This window comes from Trematomus bernacchii, unplaced genomic scaffold (assembly GCF_902827165.1).
Source record: "Trematomus bernacchii unplaced genomic scaffold, fTreBer1.1, whole genome shotgun sequence".
Taxonomy (NCBI): Eukaryota; Metazoa; Chordata; class Actinopteri; order Perciformes; family Nototheniidae; genus Trematomus; species Trematomus bernacchii.
The window spans coordinates 5,958,451-5,976,610 of NW_022987547.1; the positions used below are offsets into that span (position 1 = coordinate 5,958,451).

Here is an 18,160-nt window from a genome sequence, read left to right on the forward strand (position 1 = left end):
GAAAACAAACACATTCTATAAAAGAAAAATTAAAAAGCAATTAGGTGTTTAATACCTCTTCTTTGAATACTAAGGCAATCGGTTGAGTTGAATTAAATTATTCACATATCATTTTTACAGGATTATTTACATGCTTTGTGCTGCGAATTACAGATAAAATAACATTGACCGCTGGGTGGCAGCATAACGTTTTACTTGTCCCAGTCTGCGAAAATTAGGGAGACGAAGAAGAATTTGGTCCACCGGAAAAAAACCTTTCACCTCTGCCGCTGTGTGTGCATGAGGTTGGCGGGCTGCTAGTTATATGTATTTGTTTAAATTCTGCTGCTCCATTGGCGAACACAACTTATTTGCCAAATAACCCATTACTACGCGGAATATTTTCAGTCGGGTAAAGCAACGAGTTCACTTTAAAACACTTAATTTACACTTAGCTAGCATTTAGCTTGCAAGCTAAATAATAAGACGTTACTGCTAGCAGTGGGCTAACTAACCGGTGGTCTTCCATCAGCATGCTAACATCAGCTAGCACCAGACAGAACGTTTGATTTGTAGTGAAGTTGGCAGGATATCTCTTTTATTATTTACATTTAAAACCTGGCAACCTTTGCTGACACTATCGTTAACTCTCATTGAACGGTTCTGTAGGTAAGTTAGCGGAGGTAGCTCAGCCATGCCGTCCGGCGCTGGACCCAGCAGCCCCGCAGCTGCACTCGCTGAAGCGCTGGAAAACTCTTCCCGGCTGATCGACAAACATCTGCAGGAGGACCGATGCTTCCCTGACCTGTCGGAGCTGCTCAGCGTCCCATGTCACAGTGAGTCCTTTGAAGGGATGGATCACAGAGACCTTGGTGTAGCTATCAAACTTATGTGGTTCTGTTGACACTTGGGCTGCCATGCCACAGTACACATGTTGGTTTGGTGTTGGTGCTTATAAAGATTGTTTTTAGGCAGATAAATGTTCGAGGAATGATCCTGTGTAATTGAATATGATGACGAATAAAGGTAGCTTTATCATGTTATTGTAATCCATCAAAAGAGAAAGCAGTCATTCTGAGACAAAACATTGATCATGCTTAGAGAAGACCTTTTGCAACTCTTTCCACATTAACTACCAACAAGACACTGATATATGACATTAGTTTTCCATTCCACTGTATATATAAGAAGAGAGATCACACCCTAACTAGATTTATTTACAGAAATAATGTGTTTACTGTTTGAACCTGTTTCTGTCAGAATCTGTTAAGCTCTTGAACATACAAGTTTTCTGGCACCCATGTTAACAGGGACGAAAATAGGCCAGCTAAAAGAGTGGAACCATCAACTGGTTGAATACGCCAAAATACTTTCTGCTGACTTTCTAACACTATGATTGATTATGTTTGTATATAACTGATATATATTATGATTGGGATCCAATGTCTGGGACAGTGCTTGATCTGCTGGTATTGCATGTGTTTATAGATATGCCGTCCCTCTCTGGAGTGTCGGACATGGACTACCCCCTGCAGGGACCGGGTTTACTCAGTGTGCCAAACCTCCCGGAGCTCAGTGCAGTCCGCCGGGTCCCTCTGCCGCCAGAGCTGGTGGAGCAGTTCAGCCGTATCCTTTTTATCATTCAGGAAATAAAATCATTTCAAATTCACTGGACCAGGAGGTTTCTATCAAGCACATAGCACACAGTTTAGTTGATCCCTTTTTTGTTTTGTGTTGTATTTGAGTTTCAACTTAACAATTTCACAGATATGCAATGTAACTGCATGATGGGAGTTTTCCCAGAGATCTCTCGAGCATGGCTTACTATTGACAATGACATCTTTATGTGGAATTATGAAGATGGGTGAGTACATTTACTTTATGAGGATCATAAAGCAGTACATGAAACCAGCTGAAGTTCACACGCAGTGCTTTTAAATTAATTGCTTTTTTCCACTTTATTCTTTGTAGAGGAGATGTGGCCTATTTTGATGGCCTTATTGAAACAATTCTGGCAGTGGGCCTTGTAAAACCAAAACAAGGTATGTGTCAACTCAGCATTCATTATTAATTTATATTTTTATTGAAGCACTTTAATTTGAGTAATGTGTACGTGTTGTGTTTTCCTTCTCAGGGATTTTACAGCCACATATCCACTACCTCTTAGTACTGGCCACCTCAGTGGATGTAGTGATCCTCGGGCTGAGCTTCCCCAAGAGCCAGGCTGGTGAGTCCTCCTTTGAATGTTGTGTTTCCAGCTTACTGTGAATAGTGTTTGGTTTCCTTACTCCAATGTGACAGTTAATTGTGGGCTTGGAGTAACACTGGTCCACATATTTGACTGTTTCTGACCTTTCTCTTTGTTTTGTCGTAGGGTTGAATGACAGCATGTCTGGTGCGATGCAGCTCCTTCCAGACCCCCTCTTCTCAATCCCCACAGACAACACCTACATCATTTCCATCACCTCCACAGACCTGGGACGCATCTTTATGGCAGGAAAGGACGGCTGCCTTTATGAGATCGCTTACCAGGCCGAGGCGGGATGGCTGAGCCAGCGCTGCAGAAAAATCAACCACTCCAAAAGCTCTCTGTCCTTCCTCGTGCCCTCTGTGCTCCAGTTCTCCTTCTCTGAAGACGGTGAGGAGAGGGACTGAAATCCATGTGGAAAAAACGTCCTTGATTTAATTAAAATGAAATGTAACCTTTTGATGTCCTTGTCCTCCGCAGACCCCATCGTGCAGATTGCGATTGACAACTCCCGCAACACACTTTTCACACGCTCAGAGAAAGGTGTCCTGCAGGTATGGCGCTTTGTGAAATCACATTTTAAAGTGTTGCTGTTTCGGATAAATTAAGAAACTTATCAAGGTCCAAAACGTAATATGAACTTGTCTGTGTTTTAGGTGTATGACCTGGGTGCTGACGGACAGGGCATGAGTCGTGTGGCAACCATGTCTCAGAACACAATTGTTGCTGTTGCTGGAAACATTGCCAGGTATGTCCGGGTTTGTCGATCCTTAAACGTGTTTGTTTCACATCTGTCATCTGGATAATATATCATTTTCCGTCTCTTTAACTCTCCTTCTTTTGCAGGACAATAGATCGTTCAGTCTTCAAACCTATCGTCCAGATCTCTGTGATTGACAGATCTGAGTCGTCAGACTGTCACCTGCTTGCTGTCACTCATGCAGGTAAAGACATCAGAGCAGTAACGAAAAGTAGCAAAAACAGTAGGACACGTGTTGAATAATATGAAATGTTTATACTTTGTGTGCGCCATATCCCTTTCTCTAGGTGTGCGTCTCTACTTCAGCACTACACCTTTCTCCCTCCCACACCAGAGGCACCTGGCAGTGCGACCTAGCCTGCTGGCTTTGGTCCACGTCCGCCTGCCGCCCGGGTTTTCTGCATCTTCTACCCTCCAAAAACCTGCAAAGGTCCATAAGGCACTACACAGCAAAGGTAAAAACTCTTCTGTCTGCTATTCAGTTCCCCACAAGGACCAACTCACTCAAAACTCAACAAACCCCAATATTAAGAATAATCCAGATCTGCCTGTTTATAGCATTTGTCTTTTCTTTGTTTAAATCCTGCAGGTATTCTGTTAATGGCTGCTTCAGAGACAGAAGACAGTGACATCCTCTGGTGCATCAACCATGACTCCTTCCCCTTCAAGAAACCCTTGATGGAGACTCAGGTAGGCTCTCAAGACAAAACAAAGTTGAGGTGACAGTTAAGGTGTGCTGTTACTACTACTTCTACTGCTATCTATACTTACTTCTCGGTCAGAAATAATGAACCTTTTTTTTTTTTTAGATAAAGAGTGCTTTACTACCTAAAAGCCAGGCTACACTGAAAGAAACCTTAAATGATGCCTCTTTTTCTTCTGCCTTCTATTGCAGATGATGTCTAATGTCGATGGACACTCTTGGGCTCTTTGTGCCATTAATGAGGAGAGACCATCCAAGATATCTTCTCCTCTGAACACAGCACTGATCCCCATCACTGATTCCCCTGTGGTCGTCCAGCAGCACAACATTCCTCCACAGAAGTTTGTCCTTCTCTCTGCAAAGGTCAAAACTGTTTTCACTCTCATTATTGCACACACAATCAATCTTGTCAACCAAACATTTTTTAAATTCTGTATACTAAGTGTAGACTTCTTGCCGTCCTTGCAGGGGAGTCATATCTTCCAAAAACTGCGGCCGGTAGACCAGCTCCGCCACCTGCTGGTGAGCTGTGCCGGAGGAGAGAGCGAAGAGGTGGAGCGTTTCTTCAAGCTGCACAGGGTACGAAGCTTTTTCCCTCTTTCAAATGTTTTAATCCTCTTAAACCGGAAAAAGATACACATGTTTTCAGGCTACACACTGTAAGCCAGCAGTTGCACGACACACAAACATCATCACTTAATGAATGCCTGCATGTACTGTATCAGGGTGTCCGCGGGGTCTTAAAAAGTATTAAAAGTTGATAAATCAATTTAGCGAAAATTAAGGCTATTAAAAAGCATTAAACGGCATTTTCCAAGGTATTACATTTTGTAGCTTGTTTTCAATAAGTATATAAATTGTCCAAAGAGGTTGTATTCTACAGTTTGCCTGAATGTAATCATTGCGTAGGTGTGTAGTGTGATTCTGTGTAGTTTATTTATGGCATCCCGTTGGATTTGACGTCATCTGAACAGGACATCGCACGCTCACTGCTTGATAGCGCGCGAAGGTCCGTTTACGCCGGTTGTTAAACAACATCGTTATGGGGAAATGCAAGTCTGCGTCCAAATGGTTGGAAGATAAAGAGGAAGGACAATCAATACTGTATATAGTAAATGTGAGGTAAAGTGTGTCGCCAATGTAACCGGTTAGAACTCGAAGTGGCGATGAGGTCTTAAAATGTATGGAAAGGGTCTTAAAAAAGGTCTTAAAATGTATTAAATTTGACTTCAGGATTCCTGCATATACCCTGTGATTATATTTGAGTTGTTATTCATTTCCGTACAGGAGGAGCAGGCTTGTGGCACAGCACTGATCCTGGCCTGTTCCAGTTCTGCCTGTGACAGAGAGGTTTCACAGTGGGCCACCAGAGCTTTCTTCAGGTCAGATCACATTTTTACAACATGCTCATATTAACAATCACTTGCACTGCACATACAATTAAAAGCAGTTCCTTTGTTGTTTCTGTTGTGGTGATCAGATATGGAGGGGAAGCACAGATGAGATTCCCAGCAGCCATGGGATCTCCGAGTACTGTTGGACCCGTGATGAGCTCTCCAGCACCAGGTACATTATAAATTAGGGCTGTCAGTCGATTAAAATATTTAATCGCGATTAATCGCATGATTGTCCATAGTTAATCGCGATTAATCGCAAATTAATCGCACATTTTTTATCTGTTCTAAATGTACCTTAGAGGGATATTTTCAAGTTTTTAATACTCATATCAACATATGAGTGGACAATATGCTTTATATGTTGTTTATTATCATTTGAACAATGACAAATATTCTCATGAAATATTAAACACAACAACCTGAACATTACAAATATTCGCCTCAATTCCACCTAGAACCTCTCTCATACAAATAATTGTGTGTGTGTTGTGTGTGGTGTGTGTGGTGTGTGTGTTTGTGGTGTGTGTGTGTGTGTGTGTGTGTGTGTGTGTGTGTGTGTGGTGTGGTGTGTGTGTGTGTGTGTGTGTGTGTGTGTGTGTGTGTGTGTGTGGTTGTGTGTGGTGTGGTGGTGTGTGTGTGTTGTGTGTGTGTGTGTACGTGTGTGTGTGTGTGTGTGTGTGTGTGTGTGTGTGTGTGTGTGTGTGTGTGTGTGTGTGTGTGTGTGTGTGTGTGTGTGTGTGTGTGTGTGTGTGTGTGTGTGTGTGGATCGTTGGAGCTATGTGCAGCTCAAGGCATATATGCTCGAACGGGAGCTGCAATCATGTTGCGCGTGCTGACTTTTCGTACAATGTCCCACTGTCTGGCTACCTGCATAAAGTCAAGAGTGCTCGGCGCAGTTGTCGGCGAAATGTCATTGAAACAGCTCCTTATATCCGTTAGCGCAGCTAGCTAGCACCGGATGCTAACAACAACAACAACAACAACACGTAAGGTGTGCCTCGCTCGCGCGAGTCGCGCCACACACACATATACATACATACATACATAAATACACACACACACACACACATACATACATACACACACACACATACATACACACATACATACACACACACACACACCCTCCCGGTCCTCCCGATGGCCAGTCCGGGCCTGCCGGTGAGCGTGGAAGTGTGGTCTGCCACAAGCGGGCGGCAGGAACGGGGCTGTCAGCATCAGCTTGTAGATGGTATTTTAAACTCGATGCGCTCTGAAACTACGGGGCGGCCGAGGACAAAAAATACACATGCGTTAATCGCGTTAAAATAATTAGTGGCGTTAATTTTTTTTTGCGTTAACGGGTTATTAACGCGTTAACTTGACAGCCCTATTATAAATAAAAACTGACTGTGGGAATTCTAGATAAAGACTAAACGTAAAAGCTTAAACTCACTGTGTCTATTTGGGTCAACAGAATATACAAACAAAATGTATTGCTGAAACATTTCAAACACCACATGTTGTAACACTATTATGAAAGACGTGTGAGCTTTAGTCATTCCTCTTACTCTACCCTTAGGCATCATGCCCCCAGCTTTGGCTGCACCTTTCACACCAATGCATTCTGGGTCGGCCCCCCTCACACCCATGACGGCTGGCCCAGAGGTGATCTTCTCAGGGAAACACAACGGCATCTGTATCTACTTTGCTCGCATTCTCGGGTAAGTAAATCCTGTCATTGGTTGTCACGTCGACACATTATGAATCTGAAATATGTTCCTCTTCAGTCTGTATCCGTACTGAACATGTATTTCTCCCCTGTTCCCTGCTGACCTCACCCTAACAGAAATATTTGGGATGGAAGTCTTGCTTTTGAGAAAACCGTGGCCAATGGGAGTCAGACTGTTACTATTGTGAGTATCCACGTATTTATTTAACTGTTTAATAGTTGATGTTTTTAGAATAACGGTAGTAGAGGTTCGATAACACTGCCTTTTATCCGTCGTCTCCACAGTTGGAAAGCAGCGTTAGTTCATTTGATCTGGAGTCGGTACTTTTGGAGCTCGGCGGTTTGAGGGAGTTTCTGGATAAAAACTCTCAGTTCAGTCCCTCGGCTCTTGGTGCTGCAAGGTAAACTAAGGGTAATGTTGTTGATGGATTCTGTTAGTTCTCACACACATCAGTGCACACATGTCCTGACACTCAGGTGTTCTCAAGTAACGTACAAGACTTAGATCATGTAATAACAGGTCAGTGTTTCCCCTACCATTGTCTTGGAGGGGTGCTGCGCCCCGCCAACGGAGCCCCGCACCCCCCCTGAAATTCAAGTGTTTAAAAAAAAAATGATAATCTTTTTTTTTTTTTATATATATATATAGCACCAAATTGCAACTAATCTATATCTACTGTCACTTTTCACATTGAACATGTGCTCTTTTATTAAATAAACTAAACGCTTTCATTTTAAGTTGTGAGTTTAGTGTTTTTTACCCTAAGAAACACTGATGCATTAATCAATAACAATAAGCCACAGCTCCTCTCTCTGCTCCAGAGGATTAAAAAAAAAAAATATCCCCCCCCGCTCAGACAGCACCCCCCCCAAAGCAGTAAACCTAGGGGAAACACTGCAGGTGGTTGTGTTTCACTGATCAAAGCTAATAAGAACTACATCAATGCTGCATTTGTGTTGATATGAAAGCTTTCTCATGACTCAACTCATGGCTGATTATGTGGTTAATAATAATAAACATATTTACTCATTTCCTATTACTTCTACGTTGTCACTGTTAGTACTTACTATATGAAAACTTGCAAGAAACAGGAACTAGATCTGATCAAACTCTACTGAACAACATCTGTGCTGCTCCCTGTTAGTTTCAGCTCCCCTGCCAACCTGCAGCAAAGGCTGCTTGGATTTATGCGTCCTGACGGAGCCAACTCTCAGCAGGTCCAGCAGGAACTCCAGAGGAAATTTCACAGTGAGTTATGAGGGCAGGTTTCACCCCTTTTTCTTCTGAATATTGGAAAGGAAAGACCCAAATCAATGTGATATATGTGATCTATAGGGAAAGAGTGAATGTGGATCTTTGACGTACTAACACAAGAAGAAAAAGTTGTTTATGTTTCTCTCTGGTTACTGATGTCTTTATTAATGCTTATTCCTGTATCTCTCTCTGTTTTGTTTCCGTCTCCGTTTCCAGCCAAGGCTCAGGTGTATGAGAAAGTGTCTCTGCAGGGCATCCAGCAGTTGGTGCATCGCTGCTACCAGACTCTGGCCCTCCTGAAGCTTCTCTGTGATCATCAGTTCAGCCTCATTATGTCTGAGCTGCCTAAGGTACATCACAAACAGATGCTCATACATTATCTCTGCATTAATCATCCACGTAATACACGTACGGTTTCCTCTTTAAACGCAGTATACAATGTGCAGGGTGCGTACGGGTGCTGGAAATCCTTGAAAATGCTTGAAATTGTACGAGGTGTTTTCAAGGTTTGAAAAGTGCTTGAATTTTGGGAATGGTGCTTGATTTTGGGATAAAGTGCTTGAAATTGTAAATGCTTTACTTCGCTTTTTAGATTAAAAGAAAATAAAGAAGTCGGAGCGCGCTTAATTGCTTCGCTTTTACATAAAACAGCTCCGCTCCGGCCGTCCCGCGCAATGCGCGTGACCGGCAAGTGTATTTGTTACGTGTGTGACCTGGGCATTCTGATGAGAGTGATAGATGACAGTATGCCAGGAGGTTGCCGTTTCAACGAGCGTTGGCTAGCAGAAGACAAATACAAGCCATGGCTAAGACGAGGGTCAAGCGAAGCCCAAGAGTAGCCTCCTGCAGAGTGTGCAACAATAACGATGCGAGAGTCTGCGCTGACGAGCCACACACCACACGAAAGGTACGCCGTAGTAGAGCATTTTAGATTAGGCTATCGTTGCATGTAAAATACATGACACTTTTCTCTGTGCGCGGCAAAACAAGCTCGCCAAAATGGCTTCACTAGTCTGGCAGTATTTTAAGTGTCCGAAAATGACAATAAAATAGCGGTATGCAATGTGTGTGTGAAGCAGAAATCCTGCAGCTCCACCCGCTGTGACGGACCGGTGAGCGGAGCAGAACACACATTAAGAGTTAGACCTAACACACTTAGCTATTTTATCTACCTCTGGAACAAGCTAAACTAGTTATAAATATATTTATTCTTCACTGTCGGGTCGCTCATTACTGGATCGGTGAGCTGCATGAGATACTGACGGGCTGTCAGGAGAGAGAGAGAGGGGGAGAGAGGAAAAGAGAGCGATATCGGTATCGGCCGATACTGATTCCGGCGATCGGCTCCAAAATGGGCGATCGGAGCATCCCTAATAATTGTGTATATGATATGTTTTATAATGATTGATCATGAAAGTGTTCTCAAAGCTGGTAAAGGTGCAGCTAGTTTGAATGACGTTGTATACTACAGAGTAGCTTGTGAATTTACTCCAGGTGGAACTAAAGTCTGATTTAACACTTGATTATATTTCACATCATTCATCCACATCTGTAAAGTAACTAAAGGTATTAAATACATGTAGTGGAGTCAAAGTACACCATTTACCTCTGACTTGTGTTTACTGCCAACCTAAAAGTACCTAAAAAATAGTAATCAATAATATATTGAAAAGTTATTTGGCTGATTGTTTTATATTGGCTCAGCAGGTTATATGGGATGCCCAGTCTACGTACAGATGGGTCACTCATTTTGAAATATTAAACTTAGTTTTCTTTTCTAACATTTTTCATTTTTCATCCTCATGTAGAATGCTATTATGAAACACACATTTGGTTGTTTATAGCATAAAGAACATCTGATTTAATGTGAGGTAGGGAAATAATCATTTGAGTATAAGTATGTGTATATAAATATGTAATTTACAACAGCTGTAAGATGCTTGAAAAGCTTGAAAATGCACCTTGAAAATGCTTGAAAAGTGCTTGAATTTGACTTTGGAAAAGGTGTAAGAACCCTGAATGTGTTTTCTCCATGGTTCCTCCTATTGCTGCTCAACCTGCCACTCTTTCTATTTTCAGGAGTTTCAGGAGCAGATGAAGGCAGCAAGTTTTAAGGATGTAGTGATCCGGGGCAAGGAGCTGTCTGGAGCGCTCATCACAGCCGTCATTAATGTCTACATCAAAGATAACGCCTCTGTGGAGGCCATCAGCAATCACCTGCGAGACATCTGCCCCCTGCTGTACAGCAGCGACGACAGCGTCTGCTCCAAGGTACAAACATAAGTGTTATGGTTCATTAAAGGTTTTAGAAATACAATATATTCTTGTTAAGATCTTTTCAAATGCACCGGATAAAGTAGGACATAATCAAACCTTTCTCCTTATCTTTAACTATTATAATTGAATGACTATCCTAACAGTACAAATCCTGTCTTTATTATGGCGTTAGAAGTCTGATTTGAGTTTTACTGATGTCTTTCTGCTTTTCCAGTTCTTGCTAACTTCAGGATGCTTTTGGGTGCATCAGTCATTCAACGGGATTGATTTAGCAGCATTGATTCATGTGTCCTAATTTGTTGCTTTTGTCTCCCACTCAGGCTAATGAATTGCTGCAGAGCTCTAAGCAGATCCAGAATAAAGCCGATAAAGAGCGAACACTGAAGGAGTCTCTACGGCTCTACCAGCAGATCAGCCAACACACAGATCTGCCGCTCGTCTGCTCCCAGTACAGACAAGGTGAGGACACACAACACACACGGTAATGCTGTGCTTTGTTTTTTGACACCAATACTAATGCTTTTTAAATGGTCTCAGTGCGTTTCTACGAGGGCGTCCTCGAGTTGTGCCTCACAGCAGCAGACAAGAAGGACCCACAGAGGCTGGGGCCCCACTTCTACAAGAACGGAGAGCCCGAGGAGGACGGGGCGGGACAGCAGGCCTTCCAGGAAAGGTAACAGGAAATAAACAGCACCCAAATCAGCAGCGTTGAAAGCCATTTCCTTTCGTCACCCAACATGTGTTCCCCCCCCCTCCTCTGTCTGCTCCAGGCTTTGCTGTTATAAGTGCATCACAGACACCATGCAGGAGCTGGTGAACCAGAGCAAGGCGGCCCCTCAGTCCCCCAGCGTACCGAAGCAGCCTGGGCCTCCTGTCATGACCTCTGACCCCAACATGCTCAGTAATGAAGAAGCTACAGCTCATGTGAGTATAAAGGAGACAGTTGATGCTTAATTCTCACCACAGCAGTGTTCAGGATCTGCATTATTAATGAGGATATGCTGTTTGTAGTTTGAGCAGATCCTGGGTCTGGCCCAGCGGTCTCAGGACGAGCTGTTTCACATCGCTCTGTACAACTGGCTGATTCAGGCCGACCTGACTGACAAGCTGCTAGAGGTAGGAATTAAATCGTGGTCTTAATGAATTTCCTGTTTGTGTTTTCTATGTCCAGGCTTTTTTCCCCTGCCTATTTTAATGAAAAATCCCCAGACCTTTAGAAATGAGCAAATAATTTAGAGTTTATGACAAACATCAACAACTTTTGTGTTTTCTAATGAATTGAGACACTTTCCTGTTTTGTTGTTGTTGTTGTTGCTTGCCATGTATCTTACAGCTGTCTTCTGTTATCCAGGTGAATTCTCCGTACCTGGAGGAACATCTGATGCATATGATCAAGCAGGACCAGAGTAAGGTGCACAACATGGACCTGTTGTGGCGCTACTACGAGAAGAACCGTAACTTTGGCAAAGCGGCTCACGTACTCGCTCGTCTCGCTGACATGCACAGGTTTGTACTCGCAACAACTGGATAATACATTTAATTCTGTTAGATTCAAATTAAATATCTCCAGAAATGAAATAAAAATTACACTGACATTAGACTTAAAAATATTCTTGATCCTTCTCTGATTCTGCAGCACTGAGATCTCACTGAAGCAGCGTTTGGAGTACATCGCCCGAGCCATCCTGTCTGCTAAGAGTTCCTCCTGCATCTCGGCTCAGGCGTCTGACGGAGAGTTCCTCCACGAGCTGGAAGAAAAGATGGAGGTACGTGTGTGTGGCAGTGATCACGCTGAGAGAGATCTAGGTGAGATCAGGCGTTGTCACTGCTAACTTTCTGTGTTTTCTTCCCAGCTGGTGCGTATTCAAGTCCAGATCCAGGACACTCTGATCAGACAGTACTCCCATCATCCCTCAGTGAAAAATGTCATCTCTCAGTTGGACTCTGAGCTCATGGACATCACCAAGGTAACACACACACACAGCAGCAGAATAATGATGATGAGGAAGATAAAGTGAAGGGAATCTTTTATAAATGCTGGGTTATTGTTCTCTGATGTAGCTCTACGGGGAGTTTGCTGACCATTTCAAATTGTCCGAGTGCAAACTGGCCATCATTCACTGTGCGGGACACTCCGACCCAATCCTGGTGCACTCGCTGTGGCAGGAGATCATGGAGAAAGGCAAGTGACAAGTCAGCAGCTTCTTAAAATAGTACCCTTTCATTCATTCATTTTATTTATTCATTCAGATGTTTAAATAAAAATGCAAGTACAATTTACAATACATAAAGAATTGAGAAAGTTCATGTGAACATTACAACCCAAAAACATACCCCACACTAACCTAAAAACTAAACTACTCTAACCACAACTACTTAATGGTCTTAAATATTTATTTCGTCAGTCTAAACATTTGTTTCAAAAAAGTATGATGGTACACCTAAATGCATTTCAGAGGAAAGTAAATGTGTGGAGAAGTCCAAAGCCATTCAGCGTGTTAAATCTGCAATTGTTGCTTGCAAATCCTTTTTAAAAATGTTTTTATTAGCTGCATGTGTGAATGATTATTGTTTTGTCTCTTCCAGAAATGGCGGACAGCGTGGCCATGAGTCCAGCAGACAGGATGAGGACTCTCAGTTTGAAACTGGTCTCACTGGGAAGGATTTACGCCGGAACACCAAGATATTTCCCTCTGGGTGAGCATATACCTTCCTGTAATTATGTTCAATTTTCCCCTCGTTAGAACTTTCCGTCTCGCTGTTTACTACTTTGTTAACAGTAATATAATTAGACTTCCCCTTTGCATCATACATGTCAACATGTCTCGCGGGCACAGGCCTGCAGGGTCACGGTGATTGCCCTCTCGTAAACTGACAACCTGTTCCAACCTGTCCTCTCTGTGGAGACAATGATTCATTTTATATACATCCTTGGTACCTACTCACATGCACTCAATCAATTATGTGAATCCCAACTCCTTTCCCCCCCAGCGATGAACACTGTGCTGACATTGCAATGCTAATAAGTGTCGATGTCCTGTGATTTCAGAGTTCCTAGTGAAGTTTCTAGAGCAGGAAGTGTGTCGGCTGAACTGGGACGTGGGCTTCGTCACTTGCACCATGCAGGAGATCGGAGTTCAGCTACCGCGCCTCCTCGAGGTCTATGACCAACTCTTCAAAACCCGGGTACATGCTTAAAAAAACCATTGTTTAAATCCATCCTTTTTTATAGTTTTGCTGAAATGTATGGACATGATTATAAGCAGCAGTTGTTGTTCTTGTGGACTGAAGACTAAATTGTATTTTATTTAATCCACCATTCTGCCTTGGGGCCTGTAGGATCCCTGTTGGCAGCGGCTGAAGAAACCTCTCCACCTGGTGGAGTGTATCCACGTTCTTCTGTCAGGATACGTGGATGATCCCAGCAGAGTACCAACCTATGACAGGTAATCACTGCTGCTCAGCTGCTGGCCTGCATAGGGGGCTGTAGTGTTTGGCTTTGTGTTGATCATACTGAGGCATTTTTTGCTATTTTCTAGGCAACACATCGTGTCTGTCTATCACTTTTGTGCTACCACCAGCAGATACATTCAGTCAGTCAAACACACAGTAGATAGAAAAACTATTGAGACAATACTCACAGGCCTGTATGTACAGAGAAAGGTTCATACATACTCCTGACCATTCAGGCTGTGGAGAAATGTGTTCCTAAAGCTATTTTAATGTAAAGGATGGATAGTGATTTAAGTGCAAATTTCCCTACATTGCATCTCAGCTAGTAATCACTGTCTGGGGAAATACAAATAAGAAATACAGAAGCTTATTGTAGCATCAGCAAGACAACTAGTGTGTTTTTAAACTGAGAAAACTTGCAATAAACCTACAGTAAACCTGGTTTAACAGCTTGTATTCCCTCCATTTCAGACGCCGGTTCACGAACGTGTGTCTGGACAACATCTGTGGATACCTGGTGGAGCTGCAGTCTCTGAGCCCCAACTCGGCCCTTCAACAAACCATCGGGAACTTCAAGTCCCTGCAGGCGAAGCTGGAGAAACTCCACTGACGCTAGCCATGCCGTTCTTCACGGGACAGGTGACCTCTGGATCTCGCACTGTTGGCCTTAATTAAACAGCTGATCGAGTTTGCTTCTTTTTCCCTTCGGTTTGATACGTTCCAGCTTAGCGGGTGCTTTATAACGGACATTGGTAGCCGATAACTCTTAAGTCTTCTGATAAAGATGAGGGAGACCGAAGAAGTTTTATAACTTATTTAATACATTTTGTTCTAAGTCTAAACATTATGCTGAAATACAACTTGGTTATCTGCATTGTGTTGAAATAGCTAGGTCTAAAATATGGATGTCTAAATTGACAAGATATTTGGGTTTTCATGTATTGAAAAAGCAGTTATTGATAATGAATTTTTGATATTTTCGTATGACTACCTTATGTAAAGATACCTGACCTAAGTCTTTTGATCACAGGGGAGTCATTCAGATTTTTCTACGTTACCTCCAAACAAAGTGATGGATGTTGTAATTATGTACATAACTTGGCCACAATGTCGTCTCTTCTGCCAAAGGTCATTCAAACAACTCAACATTTGTTTTCCATGTGTATCATTTACATTTTGTCTTTTTGGCTGATTTAAGTGATTGTTTTGAATGTAGAGCAAGTTTTTATCCCGGTGCAGATCACAGTGCTACACCGAAATCTTTGAAAAAAACCATAAAACATTTTTTATAAAGAAATAAAACTTGTCATGGTTTTTGTGGATGTTTTGAAAACACTAGGAAAACTAAACATTACGAACAATTAGCAGCAGAAAGGAGGATTTAATTGCTTTGGGTTGATTATGTGACTCTGCAGAGGGAGTGCAATATTGGACTTAATGGTGTCACTGTTTGTGTTTACACAATTATCTTTAATTGCAAATGGCACTCAAGACTTCTTACTGTCATCACCAACAGTGCAGTGTTTTCCTTCTTTCTCCAATTAGCTTTACACTCAAGTGCACAATTTGTAGCCTCGTAAAAAAACAAAATCATTTTTGACCTGATAGTGGGTTGATATAACTTAATAACAGTCCGTACACAAATACAAGTGCCAAAATATTGCGTACATCAGCCAGATTGTAAAGAAATGTAATCCGTGAGGAACTTTACATTTGTATAATGTCTTCATGCATCTTTGGGCACAACAGGTAGCTAGAATACATGAATGATAAGTTCTCTTATAAACTGCAGTGATATTATATTTTCTAATCTTCACTACCAACATTTTGCATTGTGATGTCTTTATGTCTGAACAACAGTCCAACCCCCTAAATATCCTCTTAACCATCACATAAGAGAACGCAAAGCAGCAAATCCTTATCTCTGAAGGACTGAAACTAGGGAATGTTTGGTATTTGACTTAAGAAATGATTTAGTTGCCGTCAATTTTCTCAAAGAAAATACTATACTGCTAAACATTTCAGATCTAAAGTACGTAGTATTGAAGGGAACAAAGGAGATTAGCTACCAATTGGCTAGAACATTTGCACTTGACCCTGTTTATCCCCATCTATTGTGTTTCCTCAACAGCTAAACTATGTTTTAAATGCTCAAATCTGATCATTTCCTCTGTCTGCGTTGTACACATTTCTACCTTTTGCATGAGCAAGACAGTTTTTTCACTCCGTACAGGAATATGTAGGGGATGATGCAGGTGTAGGAGGCTGCTATATAGCTTGCCACCTCCTTCACCATGGACGATGTGTGGATGTTGTTGGTGATGCGGAGCAGCAGATGAGTCACCCAGCAGACCACGAACACGCTGGCTACAGCCACCACGCTCTTGGCTGCCCTCACCTGAGCGCTTGGAGAGTTACTGGGCTTAGCTGCCATCTTGCTGGCCTTTGAGACCTTTGGTGGAGTTCCATCACTGCTGTCTGTGTTTGTTTCCTTTTTGGGGCTGCTGTGACCCGTCAGGTCTCCATTTGGACCAGAAGGAGGCACGCCTGTGTAAACGTGTGTTGGAGAGTCTTTGGGATCTTTTGTGTTGCCTCCAACAGAAATAGTGCTGACTGATCTGTCATCGTTAATCTTTTCAACACTTTTATGTTTATCCTCAGCTATCGCCTTCGTAGCCTCAGAGTCATTACCCTGTACGCGGAGCTGGTTTTGAAACAAAGTGATGACAATCTGTACACAGGTACATACAATACCAGCAATAGGGAGAGCATTAGCCAGGGTGAGATAGAAGATTTCGTAGATTTGTGCGGCTGTTGCTTCAGGAAACATATCCTCGCAGTCTAAGTGGCTGTCATTGCCTCTCACCAATCCGACGTACATATAGTGTGGCACGTTGAAGGCCACAGCCACCGTCCAGCTCCCGGCCGTCAGACAGCCCACCAAGAAGAGGTTGTCCAGCTTCACAGGGGCCCCTCCACGTTTCAGGGAGCCCACCAGCTTCTGGTGCCAGAAAACGCTGATGAAGAAGGTCGTCAAGATGCTGCTGGTTTCCGAGAGGTTTGCACAAAAACTAAACACTCTGCAGAATGTTTCCCCAAAGATCCAACGTCCAGCGAAATCTGCTATGGTGTCAGGGAGGTCCACCAGGTAGTTGGTGATGAGGTTGGAAACGGCCAGGTTGATGAAAAGGAGCTCGTTGGTGCGGATGCCAGATTTCTTCCCAGGCAGGGAGCGTATAGCCAGCATGTTGTTTCCCAGAATCCCTGCCAAACACATGAGTGCTCTGATGAGGGATTCAATCAGCTGTTCAGCATCCATGGCTCACAGGATCAGGTGACACTTGAACTTCACTATACAGTCGACTGGTCTCACAGTTCTCTAAAGCTTGTGATGTGTTATGGTATTTATAGAGGTAGGTAAGAAGCCAGGCCCAATCACTGTAGAGTTCAAACATCTCACTATTGGTTTCCCTCAATGAGCTGTCATCATGTAGTCCCACTGAGACCATGACACGCCCTCCCAACGAGTTTTCCCTGATTTACCCTAGTGTATTATCTGAACCACAATCATTAACCCTGTAGTGTCAAACAGTTGTTTCTACACTATAGGTTAGGCTAGGTTAGGTTAGGAAGAATTCCACCCTTATCATCTCTGCAGTTCAGTTCTACTTCTTTGCATATGACAAAATAAACTCTGAGTGAACTTCATACGTGCATGTGTGGAAAAAATAACTTCTTAACTTCCAGCTGCACAGCGGGAGAGCCTATTAGTTCTTTATGCAGAACCGCATGGTTTTACACCCCGGTGGTGAGACAAATTCCTGATTTTCTCTCCTTTAATCCTCAAAACAAACATCTCTATCACACTACTGTGTATGCAATGTCTCGTTCCCCTTTTACATTTAACATGTTTCTGCGGTACGTTGGCACCACTTTCTCTTTTTTGTTTGGTCTCTTTGTATAAAAGGTCATACAGGAGCAACTAAGGTCACTATAAATGGTGAACTTGTCATTATAACCCATCAATGAATGCTCATGGGCTTTTTTTTTTTAAAGCCCCCTCTCTGTAATTGTAAGCACATAAAAAAATACTTTTGCTAAAGTTTAGTGGTTTACTTTTCTACATGTTAAATTACAATCATGGTATAAAAAAATTTCATATTTGAAAATAATGATAAATTCATATTTGGTCCTACTAGCATAATCCTCTCAATTGGGCCTTACCATTAATAAAGCTATTAGTTAAACATTAAAGGAAGTTTGTACCGGATCTATACAATCAATAAGTGGTGACTTAGTGCTCTCGTAAAAAAAAAAAAAAGATCATATAATATATTTGTTTATATTAAATGTTGCATGTTATTAATAACTTCTTGT

General features: G+C 42.4%; 2 protein-coding genes across 3 annotated transcripts; one reads left to right on the forward strand and one right to left on the reverse strand.

The window, feature by feature from the left end:
- Positions 1-250: 250 nt before the first annotated feature.
- Positions 251-15,085, forward strand: nup155 (nucleoporin 155). 2 transcript variants are annotated; one of them, XM_034123342.1, is made up of 34 exons: positions 251-391; positions 649-815; positions 1,468-1,605; positions 1,747-1,843; positions 1,951-2,021; positions 2,114-2,206; positions 2,354-2,617; positions 2,708-2,781; positions 2,884-2,975; positions 3,074-3,171; positions 3,275-3,442; positions 3,577-3,677; positions 3,883-4,053; positions 4,159-4,269; positions 4,978-5,072; positions 5,171-5,256; positions 6,649-6,790; positions 6,916-6,982; positions 7,084-7,199; positions 7,944-8,047; positions 8,270-8,403; positions 10,133-10,324; positions 10,651-10,789; positions 10,868-11,003; positions 11,101-11,254; positions 11,342-11,446; positions 11,682-11,836; positions 11,967-12,096; positions 12,184-12,297; positions 12,392-12,512; positions 12,917-13,027; positions 13,380-13,516; positions 13,670-13,776; positions 14,255-15,085. In XM_034123342.1, exons 2-34 carry the CDS (start codon positions 674-676, stop codon positions 14,391-14,393), a joined length of 4,104 nt encoding a protein of 1,367 aa, XP_033979233.1. In that variant the 5' UTR covers positions 251-391; positions 649-673; the 3' UTR covers positions 14,394-15,085. The 2 variants fall into 2 exon arrangements, with proteins under 2 accessions (XP_033979233.1, XP_033979234.1); XM_034123343.1 differs by having other exon boundaries at positions 257-815.
- Positions 15,086-15,974: 889 nt separating this feature from the next.
- On the reverse strand, positions 15,975-17,102 carry LOC117476637 (neuropeptide Y receptor type 1). Its single transcript, XM_034123316.1, has one exon. The coding sequence runs from the start codon at positions 17,100-17,102 to the stop codon at positions 15,975-15,977; it is 1,128 nt and encodes a 375-aa protein (XP_033979207.1).
- Positions 17,103-18,160: the final 1,058 nt, after the last annotated feature.

What these genes read in the sequence shown, in the direction of transcription:
- LOC117476637 (XM_034123316.1), bottom strand. Translation starts at nt 17,102, where the DNA reads ATGGATGCTGAACAGCTGATTGAATCCCTCATCAGAGCACTCATGTGT.
- nup155 (XM_034123342.1), top strand. Translation starts at nt 674, where the DNA reads ATGCCGTCCGGCGCTGGACCCAGCAGCCCCGCAGCTGCACTCGCTGAA. An exon ending in CGTCTCGCTGACATGCACAG is followed by an intron (nt 11,837 to 11,966) that starts GTTTGTACTCGC and finishes CTGATTCTGCAG; the next exon opens with CACTGAGATCTCACTGAAGC. An exon ending in AGAGTACCAACCTATGACAG is followed by an intron (nt 13,777 to 14,254) that starts GTAATCACTGCT and finishes CCTCCATTTCAG; the next exon opens with ACGCCGGTTCACGAACGTGT.